The 26,529-nt window shown below is 41.2% G+C and overlaps 1 protein-coding gene across 1 annotated transcript in view; it reads left to right on the top strand.

The window, feature by feature from the left end:
- The window catches only part of LOC140715298 (glypican-6-like), a 777,401-nt gene extending 750,872 nt beyond the window's left edge, over positions 1-26,529 (top strand). The window contains exons 7-9 of the mRNA XM_073027266.1: positions 15,533-15,669; positions 17,656-17,831; positions 21,762-26,529. Coding sequence (XP_072883367.1) covers positions 15,533-15,669; positions 17,656-17,831; positions 21,762-21,964 — 516 coding nt within the window. The 3' untranslated portion in view covers positions 21,965-26,529. The remainder of the gene's footprint in view (positions 1-15,532; positions 15,670-17,655; positions 17,832-21,761) is intronic.

The raw sequence follows: 26,529 nt of genomic DNA, 5'->3' as shown, positions 1-26,529 counted from the left end.
TACGTGTTGGCCAGTTATTGAGCTTTAAGGCTGCAAAGACCTCTTTCCTTATCACTTGCACATTGTCCAGCAGCTCGCAACTTATTGCCTTATTTCATTGGCATCCAGAGAATTAGCCTCAGCTGCTTTGCCTCCCATTCCTGCATTGTTACCTCTGCTTTCCCAAGTGATCTCCCCCTCTCCTAATTGTTATCAATGTTCTGCCATCCAACATCATTTAAAAAACAGTTTCAACATGTACATTGATTATTCTCAACTCAACCTGACTACATCTCTTCACCTCTGCAACATCTCTCGATTTGTCAGACTGCTTAACCAGCAGCTAAAACTGAATCTGTAGTAACTTCCTGCTAATATTGTGGAGATTAAATTTTTAGGTTGCTTGTGTCTCTTAAAATTGAGTACTGTGATGTCAAACCTAAAGTAAGAACCAAGAGGAAATAATAACAAGGAGACAATCAATCTGCTAGTGAGAAGTGAATTTATAAATTCAACAGTTACTCTCTTTAGTCAGAGATTATTGTGTTTCCCCTTAGAATTCCCTCCTCTCACTACTCAGGCCTCACCTCTCATTCCTTTTTTTGAACATTTTCATTTGGACCTCGGCCTTTCAAGAATTTTTGGTCATCTCTCTGAGGATCTCCTTTCATAGCTTGGTTTTGTTTGATAGTGCACTTGTCAAGGGCAATGGAAAGTTCTGTCAGGTCTCAACTTGAAATGTTGTCAGTCATACATCACTCCTACTCCCCCTACCCACCCACCCAACCCCTGACAGACAGAGACATGAAACTCGGAGACAATGAATTCAACATTGCCATTCTGAGTGTGACCTGGCAGGCTGGAGGCCACAGTTTTGAAGGGGAAAACAGGAAGAGCATTTCTGTCTTTATGGAGTGAGCTTTACCAATAAGAATGAGCTGGACAAACATCTCAGCAACTCACCTTGCAGAAATAGTAAGTGTCTGATGATGAAAGAGAAACAGCACACTGTGGTCATCAGTGTACAAACTGGAACTTAAGAACAGAGCAAGGAGGATTTGAACCTCACCTTAAAGTAAACCCTACTCCACATTCCAAAGATAGATAAACTGATCTTTGCAGGTGTCTTCAACACCAGGTGAAACAAGGTATGATTAGCAAGGAAGGAGTTAGGAAGGCTAACTCCAATGGGATCATTTTCGTGACAACATGCTCAGAAATAACTTCATCTGACCAACAAGCACATGAAGTGATGGCAATACCTTCAGTCCAACACTTGCATCTATTAGATTATATCACTGAATCAAGGAAACTGTGACATTATCTGTACCATTATCGGCACCAATGACTACTGGATTGAATGCCACTTAGTCCTGTTCACTATCTAACCTGGCCCCGGGCAGAAACATTACCTCAGGAAGAATACCATTGAGGCTTTCAAGCACTACACAAAGTTGCTCTTCTCAGACAGCACCTCAAAAACCCTGTCAACTCCCAGCCTACTGGAGCCACAGGGTGTTCTCAGCTATAGCAAAAATAACAAAGCTTTGGGTGCTGTCGATATCTCTGCTGAAATGCTGGAATTTGATGGTGAAAGAATTCAGTCGCAAATCCACAGCCTCGTCCTCCACATTTGGGAAGAAGAGGATACTCTGAAGGCATCAAAAATACACCATAATTGTGACCATCTTCACAAAGGGATGCAAGTCTAACTACAGGAAGGGTCTTCCGGCTGTCTGCAGGAAAAACAAATCTATGACAGGGCCCCCACAACTACTTTCTCCCAGGGACCAAAGACCTGCTTCCCAAATCATAATGTGGACTCTATTCATCTGGGGGTACATTTCATCGAATGGCAATACCAAAAAATTGCAGGAAGCAGGATCAGCCATCTTGAATGACCTTTACTCATCTCACATAGCCTTTGATTCCATCCATCAGAAGGGACTGTGTGTGTGACATTCTCCTCAAATTTTGCTGTAAACAGAAATTATAGCGGCATACAAGGCATGAAAGTAACCAAGACATCCACAACAAAACCATAATGTCAAACAAGGCTGTATCATTGCCCCAAAACTTTTCTTATCTTGCCACAATATTATAGCTCATTTCCAATTGACGTTTCTGTGAAGTGGATCTAATATTTGGAACCAATGAGAAGTTGTTTGACCTACAGCAACTACATTGTAGACCCAAAGGCTACCTGGTTCTCAACAGTCAATCTGCAGCATTCAGATGTAGTTTACATACAAACATAGAAAATAGCTGCAGGAGTAGGCCATTCGGCCCTTCGAGCCTGCACCGCCATTCAGTATGATCATGGCTGATCATCCAACTCAGAACCCTGTACCCTGTACCTGCTTTCTCTCCATACCCCCAATCCCTTTAGCCACAAGGGCCATATCTAACTCCCTCTTAAATATAGCCAATGAACCGGCCTGAACTGTTTCCTGTGGCAGAGAATACCACAGATTCACCACTCTCTGTGTGAAGAAGTTTTTCCTCATCTCGGTCCTAAAAGGCTTCCCTATGTAGTTCACGTTTGGAGGCCAAGCTCTTAACTCCCATTATTGCTTTTACTTAAGTACTCAAGAGCCTTGGATCAGAGCCAGATTGGTAATGTAACTAACCACTCACTTCAGTGTGTCTGTACAGACATTCGCCATTGAGAAAGAGGGTATCAAGACCTCAGACCTGGCACAAAACTCGTGGTCTACCAGGCAACAGTGATCACTTCCCTCCTCTGAGCTCCAGACTATCTCAGCAGGCAACTCGAGGCACAAGAGAAACAACTCTAACGCTGTCTTCACAAGCTTCTCTAGATTCTACTTCCAGGACAAACTTCCAGGCAAACATACCATCACTGAGGCTCTGGTTACACTGAGTCAGCTATGTTGTGCAGAGCATGTCATTTGCATGCACTATAGATCAATCTTGGAGATTATTATCAGGCAGACAGAAGAAATGATTCAAGGATGTGCTATGAGCTTTCTTAAAGAAATACAACATCTCCACAGAATCCAGGGAATTTGTGGTGAAAAAGCACGTGGAGTTGTGCTCAGGGTCATGAATCAGGAAGAAGGTGGCCCTGTGGATGTGTCCCACTTCACAAGCTATACCCCCATTCTCAACCTGATGTATCAGCCACTGCCTACTTCATCTGCATTTCCACAATCCGTACACCAGATCTATCCCAAGTGTCATCTGAGAAGAGGTTATTGTGGGAGAGACAAAATGAATACAGATAAACAGTAGTTCTTATGTACAATTGAGAGGACTGGGGCATTGATAGTTGTGAGCAGATGTTAAAGATTGGGTAATGCTGCCCCCTACTGACTATAATCATAAAATTCTTCGCAACTGGAAACTGAATAGAAAGTTGAAGTCATCGAAGTCTTTATATTGAATTGAATTGACTTTATTTCTTAAATCCTTCACATCCATGAGGAGTAAAAATCTTTATGTTACGACTCCATCTAAATGTACCACGTGCAATCATAGAAATTTATAATAAGTAGAAGAGTCAATGTAATATAGAGTACACACAAATCAGTGTGAGTTAATCTGTCTGATGGCCTGGTGGAAGAAGCTGTACCGGACTCTGTTGGTCTTAGCTTTTATGCTGTGGTACCACTTCCCAGATGGTAGCAGCTGGAATAGATTGTGGTTGGTATGACTTGGGTCCCAGTGATCCTACTGGCTCTTTCTACATACTTGTCCTTGTAAATGTCCTGAGTCGTGGGAAGTTCACAACTATAGATGCGCTGAGCTGTCTCTGCACTCTCTGCAGAGGCCTGCGATTAAGGGAGGTGCAGTTCCCATACCAGGCAAGGATACAGCATGTCTGGATGCTCTCAATTGTGCCCCTGTAGAAAGTTCTTAGGATTTGGGGGCCCATACCAAACTTCCTCAACCGTCTGAGGTGAAAGAGGCTGTTGTGCCTCTTTCATGTGTGTACAGACCACGTGAGGTCCTCGGTGATGTGGATGCCGAGGAACTTGAAGTTGTTTACCCTCTCAACCCCAGATCCATTGATGTCAATAGGGGTTAGCCCATCTCCATTCCTCCTGTAATCCACAACCAGCTCCTTTGTTTTTGCAACATTGAGGGAGAGGTTATTTTCTTGACACCTCTGTGCCAGAGAGATGACTTCTTCCCTGTAGGCCACCTCATTATTGTTTGAGATAAGGCCAATCAGTGTAGTGTCATCAGCAAATTTAATTAGCAGATAGGAGCTGTGGGTGGCGACACAGTCATGGGTACACAGAGAGTACAGGAGGGGCCTCAGTATGCAGCCTTGAGGGTTGGAGGTGAGGGAGCCCATTCTTACAACCTGCTGGCAATCTGACAGGAAGTCCAGGATCCAGCTGCACAAGGCAGGGTCAAGGCCAAGGTCGAGCCTGGATAGAATTATGGTGTTGAATGCTGAACTGTAGTCCAAGAATAGCATTCTCACATAAGCATCCTCCTTCTCCAGATGTGTAAGGACGATATGTAGAGCAATGGCTATTGCGTCATCTGTCAATCGGGTTGTGTCCATAGGTGAATTGTAGGGGGTCCAGTGTGAGTGGTATCAAGCCGCAGATGTAGTCCTTGACCAGCCTCTCAAAGCATTTGCTTATTATTGAGGTGAGTGCGACGGGACGCCAGTCGTTCAGGCATGTTAACTTGGTCTTTTTAGGTACAGGGACAATGGTGGATAATTTATATACTTTATTTAGATATACAACGCAGTTACAGACCCTTCTGGCACAACGGCCCGCACCACCCAATTACAACCATGTCTTCTTTTACATTGTAGAGTAACAATCTTTATACAGATGTATTAAAATGTTTCCTTAGAGAGATAAATTACTCCAGTTGCCAAAGCAAATTTGAAGAGAATTACAGCAGTAGGAAGAATGTGAACCTATCATTCAGTTACACTTCAGACAGGTTTTAGCATCTGCTGTGTACAAGCTGTGAGGCCAGATTGTAATCAAGGGGAATCTTTGGGGTTTTTGATTTGCGTCATGGTGAAGGAATGAATCAAATTAGACATGCATTGGATTGCTGTTGCAGATGGAGATTCCAAGACACAATGGGCAGGAATGCATCTTACAAAATTACCAAATCATTTTAATGCAAAATGGATATCTGAATAATGCATTGCTTGTTGCTATTAACCTGTACAAAGTCTATTTCAAGATGTTTCATTCTGCTTACAAGTACCCCGTTCCCGGTGTTGCATTCAGCTATTCAGTTTCCATGGCAGTTGTCACGTTGTTCTCTCTTGTCACCCATTCAGCTTCATGACACACAAGGTAATAATAATTCACAGGTGGAAACATTTCTGGAAAGGTCAAGTTCTTGACAGTACAGTACCCGAGCTTCCTGATAAACTTGATCTTCAGTGTTAAATTAGTTGACCTTTTGGGAAAATTTACTTCTATAGTGTTCCCTTCAGAAATCATACCTGCCGATCTGTAACTGTGCTATTAGTTCATCTACCTTATTCTATACACTATGTGCATTCAACTATAACATTTAGATGTAATGTATCAAGAACGGCAAACTTTGGGGATGGGGCAGGTTAGGCACATGACCAAATCCCTGTTTGCACTAAGTTTAAGTTAAAGATTTAGCCAGCAACGATTTATTAAGGAATCCCAATATGGGAGGAATTCTCACTACTTCATACATTTTCAGCTCACAGTCTGTAATATTAGGGAAGTGAAATGACTACAAATGAAGGTGGTGAAGAAGGCTTTTAGCACACAGATCTTCCTTAGTCATGGCACTGAATATAGAAGTTGGGAAGCTATGTTGCAGTTGTATAAGACACCAGAGGCCATATTTGGAATAGTGGATTAATTATTTGTCACTGCTGTGTAGGAAAGATGGAATTGAACGAGAGAGTATACAGGAAAACTAGAAGGTATGGAGGGCTATGGTCAATGGGAGTAGGCAGTTTAAATGGCTCACCATGGACTAGATGGGCCAGAAGGCCTATTTCTGTGCTGTACTTTTCTATGACTATGAAAGATTTACGGAGGTGTTGTCTGAACTCAAAGGACAGTATTAAAGGTAAAGACTGGACACGGTGGGAGCAATGTTCCCTCTTAGGTGTGCGCGCATGATGCACCATCAATAACTCTGTCTGAGACGTGAAGGCGAGATATCGGCTTTTATTGACTGGAAGAAAGAACAAGCAGTAGTTGACCACCATGCTACATCCTGGAGACTGAGGGCCGGGCTCAGGCCTCAATCGCCTTTATACCGGGGTCTGTGGGAGGAGCCACGGTCAGTGGGAGGGGCCACAGGAGCAGTCAGCAGGGGTCTGTGGGAGGAGCCACAGGAGCAGTCAGCAGGGTCAGTGGGAGGAGCCACAGGAGCAGTCAGCAGGGGTCTGTGGGAGGGGCCACAGGAGCAGTCAGCAGGGGTCTGTGGGAGGAGCCACAGAAGCAGTCAGCAGGGGTCTGTGGGAGGAGCCACAGGAGCAGTCAGCAGGGGTCTGTGGGAGGAGTCAGCAGGGGTCTGTGGGAGGAGCCACAGGAGCAGTCAGCAGGGGGCGTGTCCAGACAGGTATATGTAGTTCACCACAGCGCATATCTTTTGCTGCCTACACATAAAGGAATTTAAACTGTGCACAAAGACTTGTCACGCTCTACCTCGTTAACATGTTAAGTGTATTTCACGATCATACACAATCACATTTCCTTTTCCAGTTTCTGATGCGGAAGTTGCTGATAACATCTAGTTTGCAATGATTTATGTACAATACAGAACCTGCATTTATAGGCGTGGTGCAAAAGTTGCTGGAGAATTTGCAAAGGGGAAGAACGTAGAACTTAGAAATTTACAGCACATTACAGGCCCTTCGGCCCACAATGTTGGGCCAACCATGTAACCTGCTCTAGACCCTGCCTAGAGTTTCCCTAGCGCATAGCCCTCTATTTTTCTGTACCTATCTAAGAGGCTGTTAAAAGACCCTATTGTATTTGCTTCCACCACAGCCACTGGCAGTGCATTCCACGCACCCACCACTCTCTGTATGAAAAACTTAACTCTGACATCCCCTCGGTACCTATTTCCAAGCATCTTAAAACTGTGCCCCCCTCATGTTAGCCATTTCAGCCCTGGGAAAAAGCATCTGGCTATCCACACAATCAATGCCCCTCATTATCTTACACACCTCAATCGGGTCACCTCTCATTCTCTGTCATTTCAGGGAGAAAAGACCAAGTTCACTGAACAAGAAGTGAAGTGATATTTGGAAACTCAACTTTTTAAATAGTCTATTAGCAAGCAAATCACGTATGGATGGTGAGCGAAAGCTCAAACGAGGAAATCCTTCATTCCCTACTATAGGCCTGCTATGTATGTTTTGTGAAAGTGCAGATGAACGAGAGTGAAAATGATCAAACCCAGAGGAGATCAAAGTTCTTATTGACAGTGTTTTGCTAACTGTTAAAATGAATACCTCTACATATAAAATTCAGTGCGCACATGTTGTTCTCACCGGGCAGAAAACTGCACGGCACAAGATTTCTGCACACACTGGCCAGTACAAATTAGAGGGAACATTGGCTAGGAGCATAGGAAACTGAGGTGTGTAACATCATGATGGACGTCATGGTGAATGTAATCCGTTATTTTTTCAGGATTGGTTTAAAATGAAATAAAAAAGATTTAATAGGAATGGCAACTTTTTACACAGAGGATGGTATGTATATGGAGTCAGCTGTCAGAGGAAGCAGTATAACAATGCTTAGGTTTAGAAGGAAATGGGTTAAATGGGGCAATCTTGGATGGGCGTCTTGCTTGGCATGGACCAACTGGGTCAAAGGTCATGCCTCCACACTGTGTGACTCTCTGTCTCTAATTACCAGGAGTATTATTAATGTATCTGTGACTTCACCGGAAACATGGGAAGGTACTTCCTTCTGCCTTTTCTCTCTGTTCTCTTGTTATGATCATGCAGTTTTTGGTCATTTAAGTTATAGTTTTTTATAGTTTAGAAATAATAAAATAAGAAGAAATAAAAGTGACCCCCCCCCCCCGTATTGGGGAGTGAAACAAAAGGGAATTCTGATGCAGTAGTGGAGTTGATGGTCTATAGTTGATATTCCACTTGGCCAATTAACCCAACTCAGCTAAATATCTATTGAATGTTACTAATGGGGAATTGTAATATTTGGTAATTTGGCAGTAAGCTGTTTGACCTTTAGCAGCTATACTGCATTGTTAGCACATGCAAGCCCACTCTGTCTCCTTCAGTGGGCTGAGGGAAAAGTAGTTAAGTCTCTTCCTGGTTATGGTGCCTTTCCTTATATAACAATTAGCAGCAAGCTGTGATCGGTGGCAGGGTTCAGCAGATGCAACTAGACTACGGTAATCCTCAATTTAGACAGATGTGAAGGACTGTGGATCTGACCTCCCAGGGCAAAACAATCAGTTGCCCGAGGAGGTCAGATTCACAGTGCCTCACATCTTTCTAAATTGTCCCAAATCTTGGAGAAGGCAAAGATGCAGTTTGAGTTTTATCCCATTAAGTAGCTGGCTTCAGAAAAAAAATGCATTACCGTAGTTAAGGTTGGCTGGTCCATGAATAAATAAGAACTGCCTTTTTTAACACTTCCGAAATTTAAAACCTTTACTGTGGATTAATTTAGTGTGCTGCAATAATCCTGATATCATTTAGGGGAGTATGGTACCTGAGGAAAAAGAAGATGCAGAACTCTTACCACGTGGGTGCTCAGGCCCCCAGAAGTGCGCACAGAATTGCTCTGTTCCAGGTTAACCTGTTTTGCTACTGCACAATAGCATTGTTTTTGGAGTTGTGTGAAATATTGTGCAAATCCTTTGAGTGCCATTGGATTTTTTGGTGCATATGTTTCATATCCTCAACCCAAGCAGCACATGGTGAGAGTAATCAGAAGAGTGATACGTAGGAACGAACAGAATGTTTCTGGTGCTCGCTGTGGGTGCCTAACTTTTCATTCAGTGTTTCTCAGAACAGTGCTGCGCTGCCTAGTTACTGATGTTCTGTACAAGCAGACTCTTCTGGTCTTTCATTAAACTGGAGTTTCATTTTAAATTGAATAGCATTTGATATATTTAATGCTGCACCCCTAGCATTTTGGGTTTTTTTTACAGTCATATGTGAAGTTAAGTTCAAAGTCTGAAAAGTTTATTCAGGCGTCCGCTGTGATGTTCACAGTATTTGTTTACTTGCATGGTTTGTCTCCTTGGTTTCTTGTCAGTCTTTGATATGTATTGTTTTTCATACAAATCTGTTGCATTTTTCCTGTAAGTGCCTGCAAGAAAATGAATCTCAAGGTAGTAAATGGTAACATTTACCTACTTTGATGATAAATTTACCTTGAACTTTGAACATATCTTTAGATCAATTTACCGGTCAAGAGTTGCAAAATTCCAGCACTTGGTAGATGATCATTAAAAGTGATCGTTGGAAAAATACTGCAGTTTGAACCTTAGTCTCCTAGATGGATGGTTTTGGTCAGGTCAAAACTTACCTTGCAAAATACCTGGATCAAAAAAAAAAGCATTTTCCATGAATATCTCCATGATGGTTGACTGGAGGTAGGTTCTGAAGGTAGGAAACTCACAGGAAATAGGATAATTTAACTATTATATTAACGCTGCCAGCTTTCATTTTTACAGTCATTAGCCAAGCAGCTAAAAGATGCCAGTTTAGGAAAATTGGACATAGGAGTAGGCCTGTCAATCCTAGATAGTGGTAATACAATCATTTCACTGCTCACTCCCACTGCCCCCGATTCAAAAATTTAAATAGCTACCATTCTCTGCTACCATTCACAGCTCTATGAACCAGAGAATTACGATGTTTCACATCTCTTGGAGAAGAAATTTCTCTTAATTTCCAATTGAAATGGGTGACCTTTATTTTAAAACTGTATTAAACTGGCATTTTGGGGTCTGCAGCTAGTATTGTTATTTGTGCCTGAAGCCAGGTTGGAGGAGTCATGTATAGGAAAGGTAGTCATTGAACAAGGATTAGAATGTTACTGAGGCCAAGGGAAAAGAAAGTTTGGCATCAAAAGATGGCCTTTGTAGAGTCAAAGTGCAGAAAAGCTGCTGAGGGTGGAAGTATGTAAGTGTTTGTTTAGGGGGAATGGATAGATGAGAGATTCATTCAGCAAACCAGTGGACAATGAGGATGCGGCCAGCAGATCAACGTTAGCTATTGCCGGGGCAGAAGACGCGAACCTGAGGTACTGGAGAATGGTGTTGAGGCAGTGGTGGGGGCACAAAGAATTTTTAACAAAATAAGCTTTATTTATAATAAAAATTATTTACAAGATTCATCCATTCTGTGCCTTTTCCTTCTCTGCATACATGGACAATGCTTTGCATTTTGTTTTAGCACTACTGCCACTCATGTGGCACTGGGGGGTTTGGGTGCCTAATGAATTATTAGAAAGCTAAATGAAGATCCTAGGCTAAATTCAATTGTGGGGACATCTTCAGCCAGATCTCCTTTAATATTTTTAGGACCACAAATGGTCCACAGATCTTCTTTACTTTGCTAGGAACCGATTCTACACCAATCAGTGTGTCCTTGCTCTTCTGTTTGACAATGCTTTAGATGTTCATGCAGAAGTTGTGGTCAGTTTTCCAAAGTTTTTATTGTGCATTCAAATGGAAAGTTATCACACTCTGCACTTGAGCCACAGGCAGTCAGCTCACAGGAGGTAGGGGGCTGCATCGATGATCCATGGGTTAGGTGCTTTTACAGTGCCAAGCACGTTTTACCTACCAGCTGAGCAGTAAATAAAAGCCTACACCATCTCCTCTCTCCCTCCACTATTTCAGAATCAGAATCACGTGTATTATCACTGACATATGTTGTGAAGTGGTGCTCATGGGATCATCAACTGTTCAGGAATCTGATGTTGGAGGGGAAAAAGCTGTTCCTAAAATGTTAAGTGTGCATCTTCAGGCTCCTGTGCCTCCTCCCTGATGAGAAGAGGGCCTGTCCTGGAAGTTGAGGGTCCTTTATGAGGGATGCTGCCTTCCTGAGGTAGCACCTTTTGAAGATGTCCTCAATGGTGGGGAGTCTTGTGCCTGTGATGGAGCTGGCTGAGTCTGCAATCTTCTGCAGTTTTTTGTCATCCTGTATATTAGCATTTCCAGCCAGACAGAATGCTCTCCATGGCACATCTGTGGAAGTTTGATCTTCCCACACCACAACCCAACATTCTAGTCCAAAAGTACAACCAGGACGTCCCACTCAAACAGAATATGCTGATGTGCACCGCTGGAACAAAGGGAATCCTTTTTCACATGTGATGAGGACCTCTTCTCAAAATAGAATCAGTTTACCTATGAGTAACAATTCCAATTAGGTGAGCCCTGTAGTTAAATTTTCTCAGTTGTACAACATCCCTTGTGCTGAGCTCACATCCAGGTTAAGAGGACGGTGCAGTAGCGCAGTGGTTAGTGCTATCTCTTTACAGCGCCAATGATCACGATCAAGGTTCAATTCCCGCCACTGCCTGTAAGGAGTTTGTATGTTCTCCCCATGACTGTGTGGGTTTCCTCTGGGTGCCTCAGCTTCCTCCCACATTCCAAATACGTTTTGGTGAGGAAGGGTTAATGAGTTGTGGACATGCTATGTTGGTGCTGGAAGCCTGGCCACACTTGTGGGCTGCCCAGCACAATCCTCACTGATTTGATTTGACACAGATGATGCAATTTCACTGTATGTTTCAATGTACATGTGACAAATAAAGCTAATCTTTTATCTTTAAAATCTTTCATCTTTAAAATACATTCCTACATGTTCATTTGTTTCATTTCTACATTCAATGCCAACAAATTTCATGACATAAGCCAGTGATGTTCAACCTGATTCTGGTTCAGATTCACTAGGAAGTGATGTATAACTGGTATGGCCATCGCATATACTGCGGTGTAGTGAAAAGCTTTGTCTACGTTCTGTCCAGACAGATCACTCCATACACAAGTACATTGAGAGAGAAGCAAAGGAGAAATAGTAACAGGATACAGAATACTCTGTTCCTGATACAGGGAAAATGCAGTACTCTTGAACCATCTAAATCAACTGGTGATTTTACAATCTCCTGAAGGATTTGATGAACATGACTCTTGAAAACGCTGGTACGACCATCGGCGGGCTGGCCATTGCTGGGACACACTTCACGTCAGATTAAAGCGTGGAGGCCTGAGAGCAGCAGTGGAACCGGTGTTTAACCCCACAACTCAGAGCCAATTAAAGCACCGAGCCAGATTAAAGTGTTGAGGCCTAAGACCAGAAAGCAAACCGATGTTCAGCCCGTTCCCCCATGGCAGCCAAAAACCCCCACCAACTGAGTCCATCCTGTCTGCCTGCATTGTACGTGTCTCCCTCTCTTCTTACTACTCCCAATGAGTGGGAGGTGCAGGAGTATTGGGTTCTGTGCTGCCAAGTTGAGGAGCAGGCATCAGGCTCCAGGACTGACTTCACTCGCCTTGGTGCCGAACTGACCCACAGCCTTCACTCGCCTCCACTCGCCTCAGCACTGAACTGACCCACAGCCTTCACTCGCCTCCACTCGCCTCAGCACTGAACTGACCCACAGCCTTCACTCGCCTCCACTCGCCTCAGCACTGAACTGACCCACAGCCTTCACTCGCCTCCACTCGCCTCAGCACTGAACTGACCCACAGCCTTCACTCGACTCCACTCGCCTCAGCACTGAACTGACCCACAGCCTTCACTCGCCTCAGCACTGAACTGACCCACAGCCTTCACTCGCCTCCACTCGCCTCAGCACTGAACTGACCCACAGCCTTCACTCGCCTCCACTCGCCTCAGCACTGAACTGACCCACAGCCTTCACTCGCCTCCACTCGCCTCAGCACTGAACTGACCCACAGCCTCCACTCGCCTCAGCACTGAACTGACCCACAGCCTTCACTCGCCTCCACTCGCCTCAGCACTGAACTGACCCACGGCCTTCACTCGCCTCCACTTGCCTCAGCACTGAACTGACCCACAGCCTTCACTCACCTCCACTCGCCTCAGCACTGAACTGACCCACAGCCTTCACTCGCCTCCACTCGCCTCAGCACTGAACTGACCCACGGCCTTCACTCGCCTCCACTCGCCTCAGCACTGAACTGACCCACAGCCTTCACTCGCCTCCACTCGCCTCAGCACTGAACTGACCCACAGCCTCCACTCGCCTCAGCACTGAACTGACCCACAGCCTTCACTCGCCTCCACTCGCCTCAGCACTGAACTGACCCACAGCCTTCACTCGCCTTCACTCGCCTCAGCACTGAACTGACCCACAGCCTTCACTCGCCTCCACTCGCCTCAGCACTGAACTGACCCACAGCCTCCACTCGCCTCAGCACTGAACTGACCCACAGCCTCCACTCGCCTCAGCACTGAACTGACCCACAGCCTTCACTCGCCTCCACTCGCCTCAGCACTGAACTGACCCACAGCCTTCACTCGCCTTCACTCGCCTCAGCACTGAACTGACCCACAGCCTTCACTCGCCTCCACTCGCCTCAGCACTGAACTGACCCACAGCCTCCACTCGCCTCAGCACTGAACTGACCCACAGCCTCCACTCGCCTCAGCACTGAACTGACCCACAGCCTTCACTCACCTCCACTCGCCTCAGCACTGAACTGACCCACAGCCTTCACTCGCCTCCACTCGCCTCAGCACTGAACTGACCCACAGCCTTCACTCGCCTCCACTCGCCTCAGCACTGAACTGACCCACAGCCTTCACTCGCCTCCACTCGCCTCAGCACTGAACTGACCCACAGCCTTCACTCGCCTTCACTCGCCTCAGCACTGAACTGACCCACAGCCTTCACTCGCCTCAGCACTGAACTGACCCACAGCCTTCACTCGCCTCCACTCGCCTCAGCACTGAACTGACCCACAGCCTCCACTCGCCTCAGCACTGAACTGACCCACAGCCTTCACTCGCCTCCACTCGCCTCAGCACTGAACTGACCCACAGCCTTCACTCGCCTCCACTCGCCTCAGCACTGAACTGACCCACAGCCTTCACTCGCCTCCACTTGCCTCAGCACTGAACTGACCCACAGCCTTCACTCGCCTCCACTCGCCTCAGCACTGAACTGACCCACAGCCTTCACTCTCCTCCACTCGCCTCAGCACTGAACTGACCCACAGCCTTCACTCGCCTCAGCACTGAACTGACCCACAGCCTTCACTCGCCTCCACTCGCCTCAGCACTGAACTGACCCACAGCCTCCACTCGCCTCAGCACTGAACTGACCCACAGCCTGTGGACTCACTTTCAGGTTCAATATGTTATTTGTATGATTTGTTCTTTTTTTTCTCACATCGGATGTTTGTCAGCCTTTATTATGTATAGTTTACTTATGGATTCTATTGTGTTCCTTTGTTTTGCGAGATTGTCCATGGTTTACTGACTTTGACAATTAATTTATTTTGAACTTTGAGCTAAGATTATGATGGATGGGCAGTGGGATGATAGATCATATCTTGCTGATGATCACCTTGGCCTTTCTTGAAGCCCACAGTTGCTTTACTTCTTTACTTCATCCAGTTACTATGCAGCATTGCAGAGATTGTGTCAGTCGCATACTTAATGAAAAACCATCCCTAGGAATGAAAAATCTTTCTCCTTTTCTCCTTCAATTTTTGAAATCATCTGGTATTAGTAAAAATGTGAACACTCAGTGGTTTTAGATTAATTGAAGCAATTGACCATGAAATATCAGCCAGCATGTATGTCCATGAGGCAAGCAGAATTAGTATAGATGGTCATTGCGGTCAGCATAGACACTGGGGTAGGATTAGTATAGACAGGCATTGTGGTCAGAAATAGTATTGGGTATACTGCATTATGAGATAAATGATTGTTTCCCTGAACAATGTTGATTATTCCCTTGTTTGTAAAGGCAGCTGAATCTTTCACTGAATATCATTATTGAGGTCTAATATAAACAGAAAGGTTGAACTACATAAAATTATAGTAAAAATTCTTTCTTCGGCTGTCCATCGATTTTCGATGATGACTGAGGCCTGGGCAAGGTTGTATGGAAGACCTGTAGTTGCCCATGCTGTAAGTCTCCCCTCTCCACGCCACCGATGTTGTCCAAGGGAAGGGCATTAGGACCAATACAGCTTGGCACCGGTGTCATCGCAGAGCAATGTGTGGTTAAGTGCCTTGCTCAAGGACACAACATGCTGCCTCAGCTGAGGCTCGAACTAGCGACCTTCAGATCTCTAGACCGACGCTTTATCCATTTGGCCACGCACCCAAAAAAAGTTACATGGAAAGGATATTTTAAACATATTTTCCTGCATATCTTTCATATGATTTGAATGAAATGATATATTACCAAAGGGAATGATTAGCCTTAACATAAAAAGCAAAAATTGTTCAAAGCTTCTATGTGGAAAATTCTCGATTTATTGATGGCTGTTGTAACTTTACCTTTAATTTTTTTATTTTCTTCTGTTGACAAAGTCGATTAAATTGCCCTTTACTCTCATTACTTCAAAGGTTACTGACATTAAGGAGAAACTGAAGCTGGCTAAGAAGTTCTGGTCCACACTGCCTTATGCCATCTGTAATGACGATAAGGTGACAGCTGGTGCGTCTGATGAAGAAGAATGCTGGAATGGACACACCAAAGGCAGGTGAGATACTGTGGATGACACTTTCCCATCTGATTAGCATTAGGAATCAGCATCTGGCATATGATTCCTGCTAATTCACTCACTGGTGGCCATACTGGGTGTTGGCAGCTGCTGAATATAGCTGGTATAAAGATGGAGATGAGAATTGTCAGATGTACAATGTCATCACAATAAATCTTAAATGAGCCAATTAGTTTCACCTTGAAAATGCTTGATGATGACAATGTTATTTCAGGATGAATAATTAGATTCAACTCACAACTCAGTGTTTTGCTAAACTATGTGGGGAGTTGTACATTATTTTTTTTCAATCACGTGTTCCTGTTAGAGTCAACATAAACTGGAAGTTCATTTGCAATGCACATGAATGTATCATAAACTGACAAGCATTGGTGATATTTGCTTTGCAGGTTTTCACAAAGACTTTTCCAACATTGTCCTGCATTCAGTTGAGACGTCAATGTCCAAGAGTTCAATGGATTCTAACCTGTGTACTCACTTAAATTCCAGTAAAGGCAATAATCAATGTTTAGCGCCATTCACCTTCAGTAGAATGAATCCTCTGCCCTCACAGCCTTCCTCCCGATTTTAGCCTTTCAGCCAAACCTGACAGATTTTATGGGTTTCCAGAGTTTCACCTTGTCAATTTACATTTTGTCTTTCAAATAGTACCTTAATCCTAAATTTGAACAAAATCTACAAGCTCTGATTAATGAAACAATGAACAAAAGGCTTCCAGGTTGACTCAGAAAATAAATGAGCAATGTGCTACTGAACCACATGTTATAACAGGTCTTTCTGCTGTCATCAAAATCAGAGGTAATGACAGTAAGCTCCACCTCCACTTTTTGGAAGATATTGGTGGAGAAGCCACCTGCTGAACAGCAGTTGTCTGCGGAGGTTACACTGGGATTAAATTTTAATATTTGGGCATCAGATTTTAGGATTAAATTTGAAGCATACACCATAATTAATATTAATGGTCTTCTGCTTCAAATTAACATTATGGTGTAAATCTGCAGTGTTTATGCACCACTATGAATCAGACTCATCATGTACTTTCAGTTTCTACCTGAAAATGGGTTACATTCCATTTCAAATTTAGACTTTCAAATCTATGTGATCAAAACCGGCCAGCTTTGTGATGGCACTGAGCGGGGAGTTCAAACTCAGGCTTTCCCAGATATTAATAAATGTAAACCTGTTGTGTCTAGGTAATTTTTGATGTGATCGAACTTTAGTTGGTTTATCATTAGTTGCTTCCTTTTATCTCGCGGAGTCACCACTTTTGTAAAAACAGTTAAAAAGAAATGAGCCAGAGTGAAATATTGGAAGTGATTTTGTGGCATTTGGTTATTATAAATTGTTCTTAATCCACTTCTACAAGCTCTTCAATTATAATTTTAATGTCCATTGACAAGGTGATAAATGAAGATGTGAATAGTATTTGCTGTTTTTTTTCTATTTTATGGAGTATTTAAATGTGTTAAATTTATTTAAATATACTATTTTAGCAAAAAAAATTGAGGTGTCAATTTTCTGAAGACATTACCATTTTCTTTAACATAATGGGTCTATTGAAAAGGAATTCCAGATGTGTGTCATTGTAACGTACTTGGTTAAGTAAATGATGTATGAAATACTTTGTTATACATCTCCAAATTGCAATATTCAATCTAAATTATCTGATAACCAGAGAGAGGTAGAAATTTATTTGATAAAATGTCCACATATTTTATGATATGACTTATACAGAGAGTAACTTGTAATTTTAATTTAAATAAGATTATGCTGTTAGATTACTGGTTCATTCTTTGTTATACCCAGATGAAGACCTTTTATTTGTGTATGCTATTTACAGAAGAGCATTTAAATGTTATTTTCATTATAAAATTAGGTAATCAGCTTTGGAATAAATGCATCATATTAATCAATCACAGTGCTCTGTAATCCCAAGTTATATATTGCAATAATTCAAATCTGCAGGTACTTGCCTGAAATAATGAATGACGGTCTAACTAATCAGATTAACAACCCAGAAGTAGATGTGGACATCACTAGACCGGACACAATGATTCGTCAGCAAATCATGGCACTTCGAGTGATGACAAACAAACTGAAAAATGCCTATAATGGCAATGATGTAAACTTCCAAGATTCAAGTAAGCACAATCTTCAATCATAGATAACAGTAAATGGGAGGATATATTTCTACTGGTCACAACTTTTTCATTTCTTGGGTTCCAAAAACACTGTAATGCACATGTCAAATCAATAGCCATAGTCACAACTTTTGAATTGGACTGCAGGTTATGAAGAAAGTCTGTTGAGATCAGGTGTTGTTACTTTAATTATACACCCATGTCTTAATCAATGCCTTTTTAAAACGGCATTTATGTTCTGTGGCGATCTGAATCTGAGAGACTGAGGAATAGCTTGAGATGGGTGGGATTTTTAACAAGTAATTCTCCCAATGTTTACTGAGGAAAAAAAATGATAATTGCTCAAAGGGCTAGGGAAACAAGTAAGGAGATGTTCTGGAGAACATTCATATTACCAGGGCAGAGATATTTGAAGCATTATAGAGTATTAAGGTGAATTAATCCCCATGGCTTGTCCAAGTGCATCCTTGGACTTTGTGGGAGGCTGGAGGAGAAAGAGGGGAGGCCCATGGGGAAATGTTTGCTTCATAATTATCCACTGGTGAAGTTCCCAAAGACCAGAAAGTGTCTAATATAAATCTGTTAAGAAGTGTAATGAAGACAGACTGGAGAACTATAGGCCATTCAGCCTGACATCAATAGTGAGAAAGTTATTTCAGCGAGGGATCTACCAGCATTTGGAAAGACAGAATCTAATTAGGAGGATACACTATGGCTTTGTGCAGTGAAGTTATGCATAATGAACCTTTTAGAATTTTTTGAAGAGGTAACAAAAATGGTAGATGAGGGTAGGGCAGTGAATGTTGTCTATTTGGACTCTGATAAGGTCCCACATAAAAGACTGGCCTGAAAGTTTATGTCCCATGAAATCCAGAGAGAGCTAGGTGGATTCAAAATTGGCTCAGAGATAGGAAGCAGAGGGTGATGGTTGAGGTTGTTTCTGGGAATGGAGGTCAGTGAATTGTGGTGTGCTACATGGGTCAGCTGTAGGGAACATTTTTTATTCATTTTTCATATAAATTACTTAGATGCACATGCACAAGGCTAGACAGGTGCTGTTGTTAGTGAAGAAGGGGGTCTTGATCAGTTAGGAAAGTGGGTCAACAAGTGGCCAATGGATTTCAATACAGAAAGCATGACGTGATGCAATTTGGAGAGTCAGACCAGCAAACGACTTTTACTGTGAATGGTAGGGGTTGTAATAGAATAGAGGGATCCAGGTGTACAAATGCAGAGTTCGTTGAAAGTGGTGCCACAGGTGGATAGGGTGATGAAAAAGGCATTTAGCACGTTGGCTTTCATCAGTCAGAGCATTTAGCACGTGTTGGATAATTTACTGCAGCTGCATGAGTCATAGGTGAGGCCCCAATTGGAGTGCTGTATATAGTTTTACTCACCCTGTGTTAGGAAAGACATGGTTAAACTGGAAAGAGTGCAGGCGAGATTTATAAGAATGTTGCCAAGACTAGAGTGTTTGATTTGTAGGGAGAGGTAGATCAAGCTGGGTCTTCATTCCATCATGGATAAGATGGATGGTAGCAGTCTTTTCTCCAGAGCAGGGGTGTCCAAAACTAGCAGTCAGAGATTTAGTGTGATGGACAAAGATTTGAAAGAGTCTTGAGGGGCAACATTTTTATGCAGAGTGAATATACAGAATGATCTGCCAGAGAGAGTGATTAAGGCAAGTACAATAGTATCATTTAAGAGGCACTTGGATAGGTACATGTAGTGTCAGGGCTTTGCAGGATATTGGCCGAACAGAGGATATTGGGATTAGATGGGTGGGCACTGTAGTTAGCATGAAGTTGTTGGACCATATGGCCCATATCAGTGTTGTATTGCTACAAGACTCTATGAAAAGAAATGGAAATCAGGATTCACAGGGAAAGTAGGAATTAGAAAATGTAGAGCTATAAATAGCAAAATATGCAAAAATAGTAACTCCTTGGATCAGAAAACTGTGTGCTAACAGAGGTTGACCAAGGAAAAATAACAAGCTCAACTGGTCTTCAATAGAAGGAGGATGGCACTTGCTCATTTTATTCCAATATCTGTAACATTAGTTGGAAGATTTTTCTATTCACAGATCTGACACCTATCCTAATCTGCCCCATATGTTCACTGCTTTCACCATTTCAGTGATGTAAACCAATTGTCTTATATGACAAAATGTATTTCAAAATTATATTTTGTGGGCAAAATCACAATTTATGCAGAAGTATTCCTATATTTTCAAATAAACAAGAGACTGAGCACAATACATAATATATCAATTCCTATTACAACTACTCTCCAACTAAAAAAATGAAACAGTGACACATTTAATAACGGGGAAGGTTTGTTATCTGCTAGTCATATTTTTCCAGCATTAATACTATTAGGTACTTGTTTCCTATGGCCAATGTTCCCTACTATCAGTGAAAGTGGGCGGAATGAATCCTCATCATAACATACCCACATCAAGTGTGAATAACCTTCAGTTCACGAGATAATCTTTTTAAAAGTCTGATTGTAACGTATCGTTGTCACAATGACACAGTACTTTTTGGAATTGCATGCGTCCTTCAGCAAGGCTTCCTTTTTAAGTAAGAGCAAGTTTTGAACATGAATACAGCTGCAGGAAAAGTTAACTTGGCCAATGTAGCCCAGCCTTCAGATAATGAAGCCAGTGTGGAAAAGTGGCCCAACCGTCAGATACTTTACAAGCCGAGAGCAAGCGGTAGAAGTAGTAGCTGTTATTTTCCAAAGGCTTGATGGTACCCCAAAACTGAAGAGGGAGGTAAGTATTTGGATCGATGTTCAAGAAAGAAAGCAGAAAGGGCAATCAGAGAATACTGATCAGAGATTGCAAGATTCGTCAAGGATTAATTTATTGTGCACATGGAGTGGGGACGTTGCAGGATAGTATTTACATTAATTAAAGAAGCACAAATCTAGAGTTTCCTCGGCAGATGAGTGCTTCTGCTGTTGATATGTATAATATCCTTCACAACATCAAGCTTTCTTGAAGAATTTTACATCCATAAAGTGTTTTATTACTGTTGTGCCTGTCACAATACAGCATCCATTTTATGCATAGCAAGCTCCCACAAACAGTATTCGGATAGTGACCAGGTAACCAAGTTTTGTGATATTGGTTAAGGAATAAATGCAAGACAGGTTACTAAGGATAGCTGTCTTCCTGTACTTCAAAAGAGTGCTTAGAGATAATCAAATGCATCTGAATGTGTAAATGTAGTTTTGGTTATACCTTCACAGAAAGGCAGCACAATTACCTACTTGCCCTTTTGTTAGGAGTGTTAAGAGAGACATGGGCCGAATGTGGGCAAGTGGGACTAGCTTGGTGGGCATGGAGTTGGGCTGAAATGACTGTCCCCATGCTGCATTGCTCTGTGACTCTTCTAATTATCTTCCCCCAGGACTGCCGTGCAATATCAGCCTTGATGTAATGCTCAAGTATTAGTAAGAAGGCAGAATCTCATAGCCCTTTGATTTGGAGATGAGCCATGGTTGATACTGCTACAACATTGCCAATTCATACTGTATGATTCAATTAGTTAATGTCCATCACCAGTGTTAAAATCAGACTGAAGGTCTGTTCTCCAGTTTGGTGTGCCATTAGAGTTCTGGGAGTTGTCTGGGAGTATTGAAATAAGGAAGGGGGTAAAATCACGACACTCCTTCTATAAAAGGAAAGATCATACTCTTTTAATTTAAAAAATCTCTCTCTAATTTTACAAGCCCATATCTGGCCCCAATCCGAACTGCCATTGCTATTGTGGTCAAGTGTTCTGATGTTTTTTTTCTTGGTAGCTGGCATTAATGACTATCATCAGAACAGCAAAAGTTCCAAAGACTTTCAGGCCAAGCTTGACAGGAAGTTGTTCGGCTCAAATATTTAATTTTCACTGGAACCATTTTTCTTTTCAGTTGACGAGGCAAGTGGCTCAGGCAGTGGTAGTGGCTGCACCGATGAAATGTGTCCTCCAGAATTTGACTTTTCAACCACTGAGGCTCCACCAGGGCCAAAGAAGATTGAGCCATCAAGTTCCACAGCAGTCAGACCCTGCCTGCATTGGCTGGTCACACTTGTCAGCTTTCTGCTCCTGGTACTACAAAGACAGTGGAGATAATCGGTGACATGCAATAGAGACACTAAAGAACAAACACCATTTTACTTTTGGATATATCATCAAACACACAGCTCCATCTTGGAATGGTACCAGTTTTAAAGCAGAAAGAGACACTGCAGCCTGTTGCCATTTTATCCAAAGACCACCAGGTGCCATTCAGGTACAGTCTACAAGTGCAAGATTGCTTTATCCTCACTCAGACCTCACACAGAAAGAAAAACACCCTGAAAGTTTCTTGACTGCAGTTGGGACTGTTTCCAGATTAATCATCCTTTCTGCTTATTTTATGCACCGAACAAAAATGAGATTCAATGAAAACTTTTGATTTATACACTAAGTAAGATTTTAATATCTAAGTTTTACTTTTTACAGTTACCACAAAGTGAAAAGAATGCTGCAAAATGGTGTATCTATTGTATCGCTACAGTGACATCGGTGTACAATGAAATTCAGTTACAGCAGTAGTTATATGATATAAGAAGGCTGGTAGTTTAATAGCACAGTTTGCCTCATCCATCCAACAACTTTATTCAGGTTGTCTTTTAGAAAATAAGAAAAAAGTTTGTGGGCAGGTGCATTTAAAATTAGCTATAAAATGAAAATATTGGAGTATTATATAGAGCCTAGAGAACAAGTGACTATACAAGCATTTGAAAGCTACATGATTTCTGGTAGACACTGATGGAATTTATTAATATACAAATGATAAAAAAAATCATGAGTCATTTTGCCAATCACAGCAGAAGAAAGATCCAGGAAGACTGAGCTCTGACCTTCATGTTGAAGTATATGATTAGCTTCCCTGTCCTGGATTTTTGCTGCTGATTTTGATTGAGTGAGAAAGATCATACTAGAGCGCCTGATTTTCCATAATGCTCCTCCGCTTGTTTGTTGCTTCGCTCTTCTACTATAAGCCATTTGAAAATCTCCAAAAAGTGAAATTCTTATTTTATTTTCACATTTTCATCCTAGCACTAGCCATCAGTTGCTACAGATAATTTGAGGTATTAGCTCAGGGTTTAAATGTAATTACATTACCTGCATGTTATTGTATCTCCAATGCTCAGCACAATGGTAGTCCTGGAACATTCACACTGTTGAAACACCAGTATTTAATGCAATTGATCAATGTCTCCATCACTTACATCTAAAGAGATTGTCTGACATGAGTATGGGTTTTTCCTCCCTGATACGTTCTGTGACAGAGGTACAGTAAATCTGTAATAGTGACACAGAGCTTCTGTTCCTGACAAAGGGTCTAGGTGAAAGTTTTGTAGTCACAACGTGTACCATTAAAGACAAAATAAAAACCCATGCCCTTCAGCACTTTGAACACATTATGGAGCTTTCAAAATGTGTACTTGTTCCTGATATAATGTTGATAACATAGCTTTTAACCACGGGAAAATGTGCTGAACCAAAGATTATTTTGAATGTCAGATTATTTGAACGTAACTGCATCCATCATACTCCAAACAATTACATCAAAGATGAAATGGTGCAATTGAGTGTTATTTTTGTGGGTAAACTATGATCATAAATTGTTTAATGTCTTTTATGCTGGACACATCTAGAGTCATTCTCCTAGAAAAATTCTGAACAACTTCTGTTCTGATCATTTTATTGTGCTAGAGAATTAAAGAACAAAACAGAGGGACACTGGCTCATTGTACCTGTGCCGTATATTGAGAGCTTTCCTTTATTTCCAATCCTTTGGTCTTTACAAATAGTTCTGCAGATGTTTCTTTTCTAAGCAGAATTCCTTCCAATAGTTACTATTGACATTACTTTCACCACCCATTTAGACAGTCCATTCAAGTCAATAAAACAAATTTGCATTAGTATTGTGAAATCTTTGTTCCCTAGATAGTGACTCTCCTGTAAGTAGTAAGGGTAAATAAGAATTACATTGAAATTAATGGCATCAAATTCCAAAAGCAAGAATACCATATATAACCTACTGTAACATGAATAATATGAGCAGACAATTCATTTAGCACATGGGACCAGGGGTAAATTTCTACCCTCGTTTTGTTATATTTAGTCTGTCAGAATATCTCACAGTATCAATTTATTTTATTTAGTGTTTTTATTTCAGCCAAAGAGCTAACTGATTTAAACTTTGTGATGCAAATATTGCTTCTGTTCAGAAATATTAAATGATTCTACTGGCTAAAATACTCAAATGCCGTCAATCACTTTTGCAGTTTAAATACAAATGGCACAATAATTAATTAATTTAACCATGGGTGGATGAGGCTCAGAACATAATTGGTGCTACAGCCAATTACAACTTACTTAGTTCCTAAATTCTATCATTAAAACAGCTGAGGAAAGGGAGTGAAGCAGAAGATTCCACAGTAAATTCTGTGAGGTAATGAATTTCCTTCTGCGCATTGGATTCAGGAATAGAATAGGATTTATTTAAAGCAATTAAATTCCACAGTTGACAAGTATTTGCTTAATAGTCTGATGTAGTCATGCAGTTTTCTTTTAATTTCAAAGGGTGGGTGAAAAATGGAATTCAAATTGACATTCCAACAAGTTGAAGACCTTCAGTAACAACCAGGGTTATAAAGATTAGTTGCTCCATTGGTATAAAATGATATAGTTTGTGGACTTTGGGATAAAAAATTATCCAATCTTTAGCATAGGTAACTAGAATGTTAAAAAACATATCGAGAAAAGAATTGTCAAGTTGTTTCATGAACTGTTTTTCCTGTGCTCTTGGAAATGTAGAAAGGTGGCTAGTCTGAGATGTATTATATGGAATGTAAGGTTAAAAAGTACTGAGGATGTAAGGTTGTCTGCAATCACTTACACAAAATGTGCAGTATAGGAGTGACTGCTTGTTGTATTCCATTGCTGAAATTAAATTCCATTGTTACAAGCAAATGAGCTCAAAATTCTACACTCTTATAAGAAAATAATACTGTGGAAATCTTTATGAAATTAAATGAGTTGGATTGCTAATTTATCTGGAAAATGGAATGGAATTACTAAAACAATGAACATTTCTTGTTTCTTGCATTCTCCAGAGATCCGTGGGAACATCTGTCCATGGTATCTTCATTTAGATTTGGATTTTTAAATACAGTTTTTATATTTTCATGAGCACAGAATACTTTAAATAGTTTTTAATAACATGCTGATTTGTGATTTGCATGGGACAGAAGTTTGATGATTCCCTTGTTCTTGTGACTATACATGAAACTGCTGGGCACACCTACTTCACTATAATTAATGTACTTTTTTATTTATATTAAGAGCAAATAATTGTGTTAATGTATCTTTGTGTATGAATGCAAAAAAAAGATTTTTTTCTATAATCTCTAGCAAAGTCAGAGTCACAAATTTGAGTGTGATTTTGACTTTCAACAAAAAATAATGACACAGCAATCTGTATTCTTTCTATAAAATGTTGCTATTTAACATCAAATTAAAGTTCATCGATAGACCTTCATCCATTTAAAATAAATCAAATGTTTTCTGTTCAGATGTGTAGAATATCCAAGACTAAGGTGAATATAAGTCTTAATTATGTATTGAAAAATTAGCCTGGTTTTGTAACTTAACATTCAAAAGCAAACAGAAGGATGGGTAAAACAAACAGCCCTGAAGGGAATTGATATTCAAGGTGGAACTGCAGCATTTTTACTGTACATGTTAATACTTAGGTAACATCTGTTTTGAGAATTCATTAACCACACTGGCTATTCATTGTTTATGGTTAAAGGACTATCTAAACATTAATTGTGAAGGATGTGGTCCAGTGTTTCGCATAAAGACCATAATGGTAAACATAATTTTCTTCAACTTACAAAGTAATGGAATGCGATGGTTTCAGAGGTCACATGGGTTGAATGGCCTCATGAAGGCTAAGCTATCCTTTGGGATTTATAAAGCTTTCTGCAAGAATAAAATTCTGTTTTGAGACACCAAAGCCTTTGAAGCTTCATCCTACAATATTATCAGGCTCTGGATATAATGTCAAGTGTGTATGTCTTTACTCTCTATGCAGGTAGTGGTATAGTCTGAGAACATAGTGCAATTTTTAGTTATTTCACATTGTCATTAGCGGTGAAATACCTGTCTTCACTTTTCTCATTGATAAGGCTGATATGAGTAGGAAGCTCTTTTCAGTGCATTTGACTCAAATCAGCTTTTTCACTGATTTTGTTTTTAACCAATAAAGTTCTGCCATATTACTAAGTGCAAATGTTTGACATAAACCTACTTGTAATCTCCATTTGGTCACATATTAGCCTTAATTTTCTAAATACTTCCTTGAACACTCAGGAAGAATGATATTTATCAAGATCTGTAATATTTCTAAAATTAAAGTTTAATATGCATTGTATTACATCATCAACTCTGAATCATGATGAAGAAACTAGATCATAAGATCTAAAGTTATTTTATGATGGTGAGTGAACAGCCTTAGGTTGATGATTTTGTTTATTTGTTTACAGTGCACAAACTGTCATATGACCATGTAACATTATGTGATATGATATGTTATTTTCTGGTATCAAATAGTCAAATAAAGGTTCCTATCATTTCAA

The sequence above is a fragment of the Hemitrygon akajei genome, chromosome 2 (genome assembly GCF_048418815.1).
Source record: "Hemitrygon akajei chromosome 2, sHemAka1.3, whole genome shotgun sequence".
NCBI lineage: Eukaryota > Metazoa > Chordata > Chondrichthyes > Myliobatiformes > Dasyatidae > Hemitrygon > Hemitrygon akajei.
The sequence above is the reverse complement of the archived record's forward strand: the minus strand, read 5'-3'. Positions and strand labels throughout refer to the sequence as shown.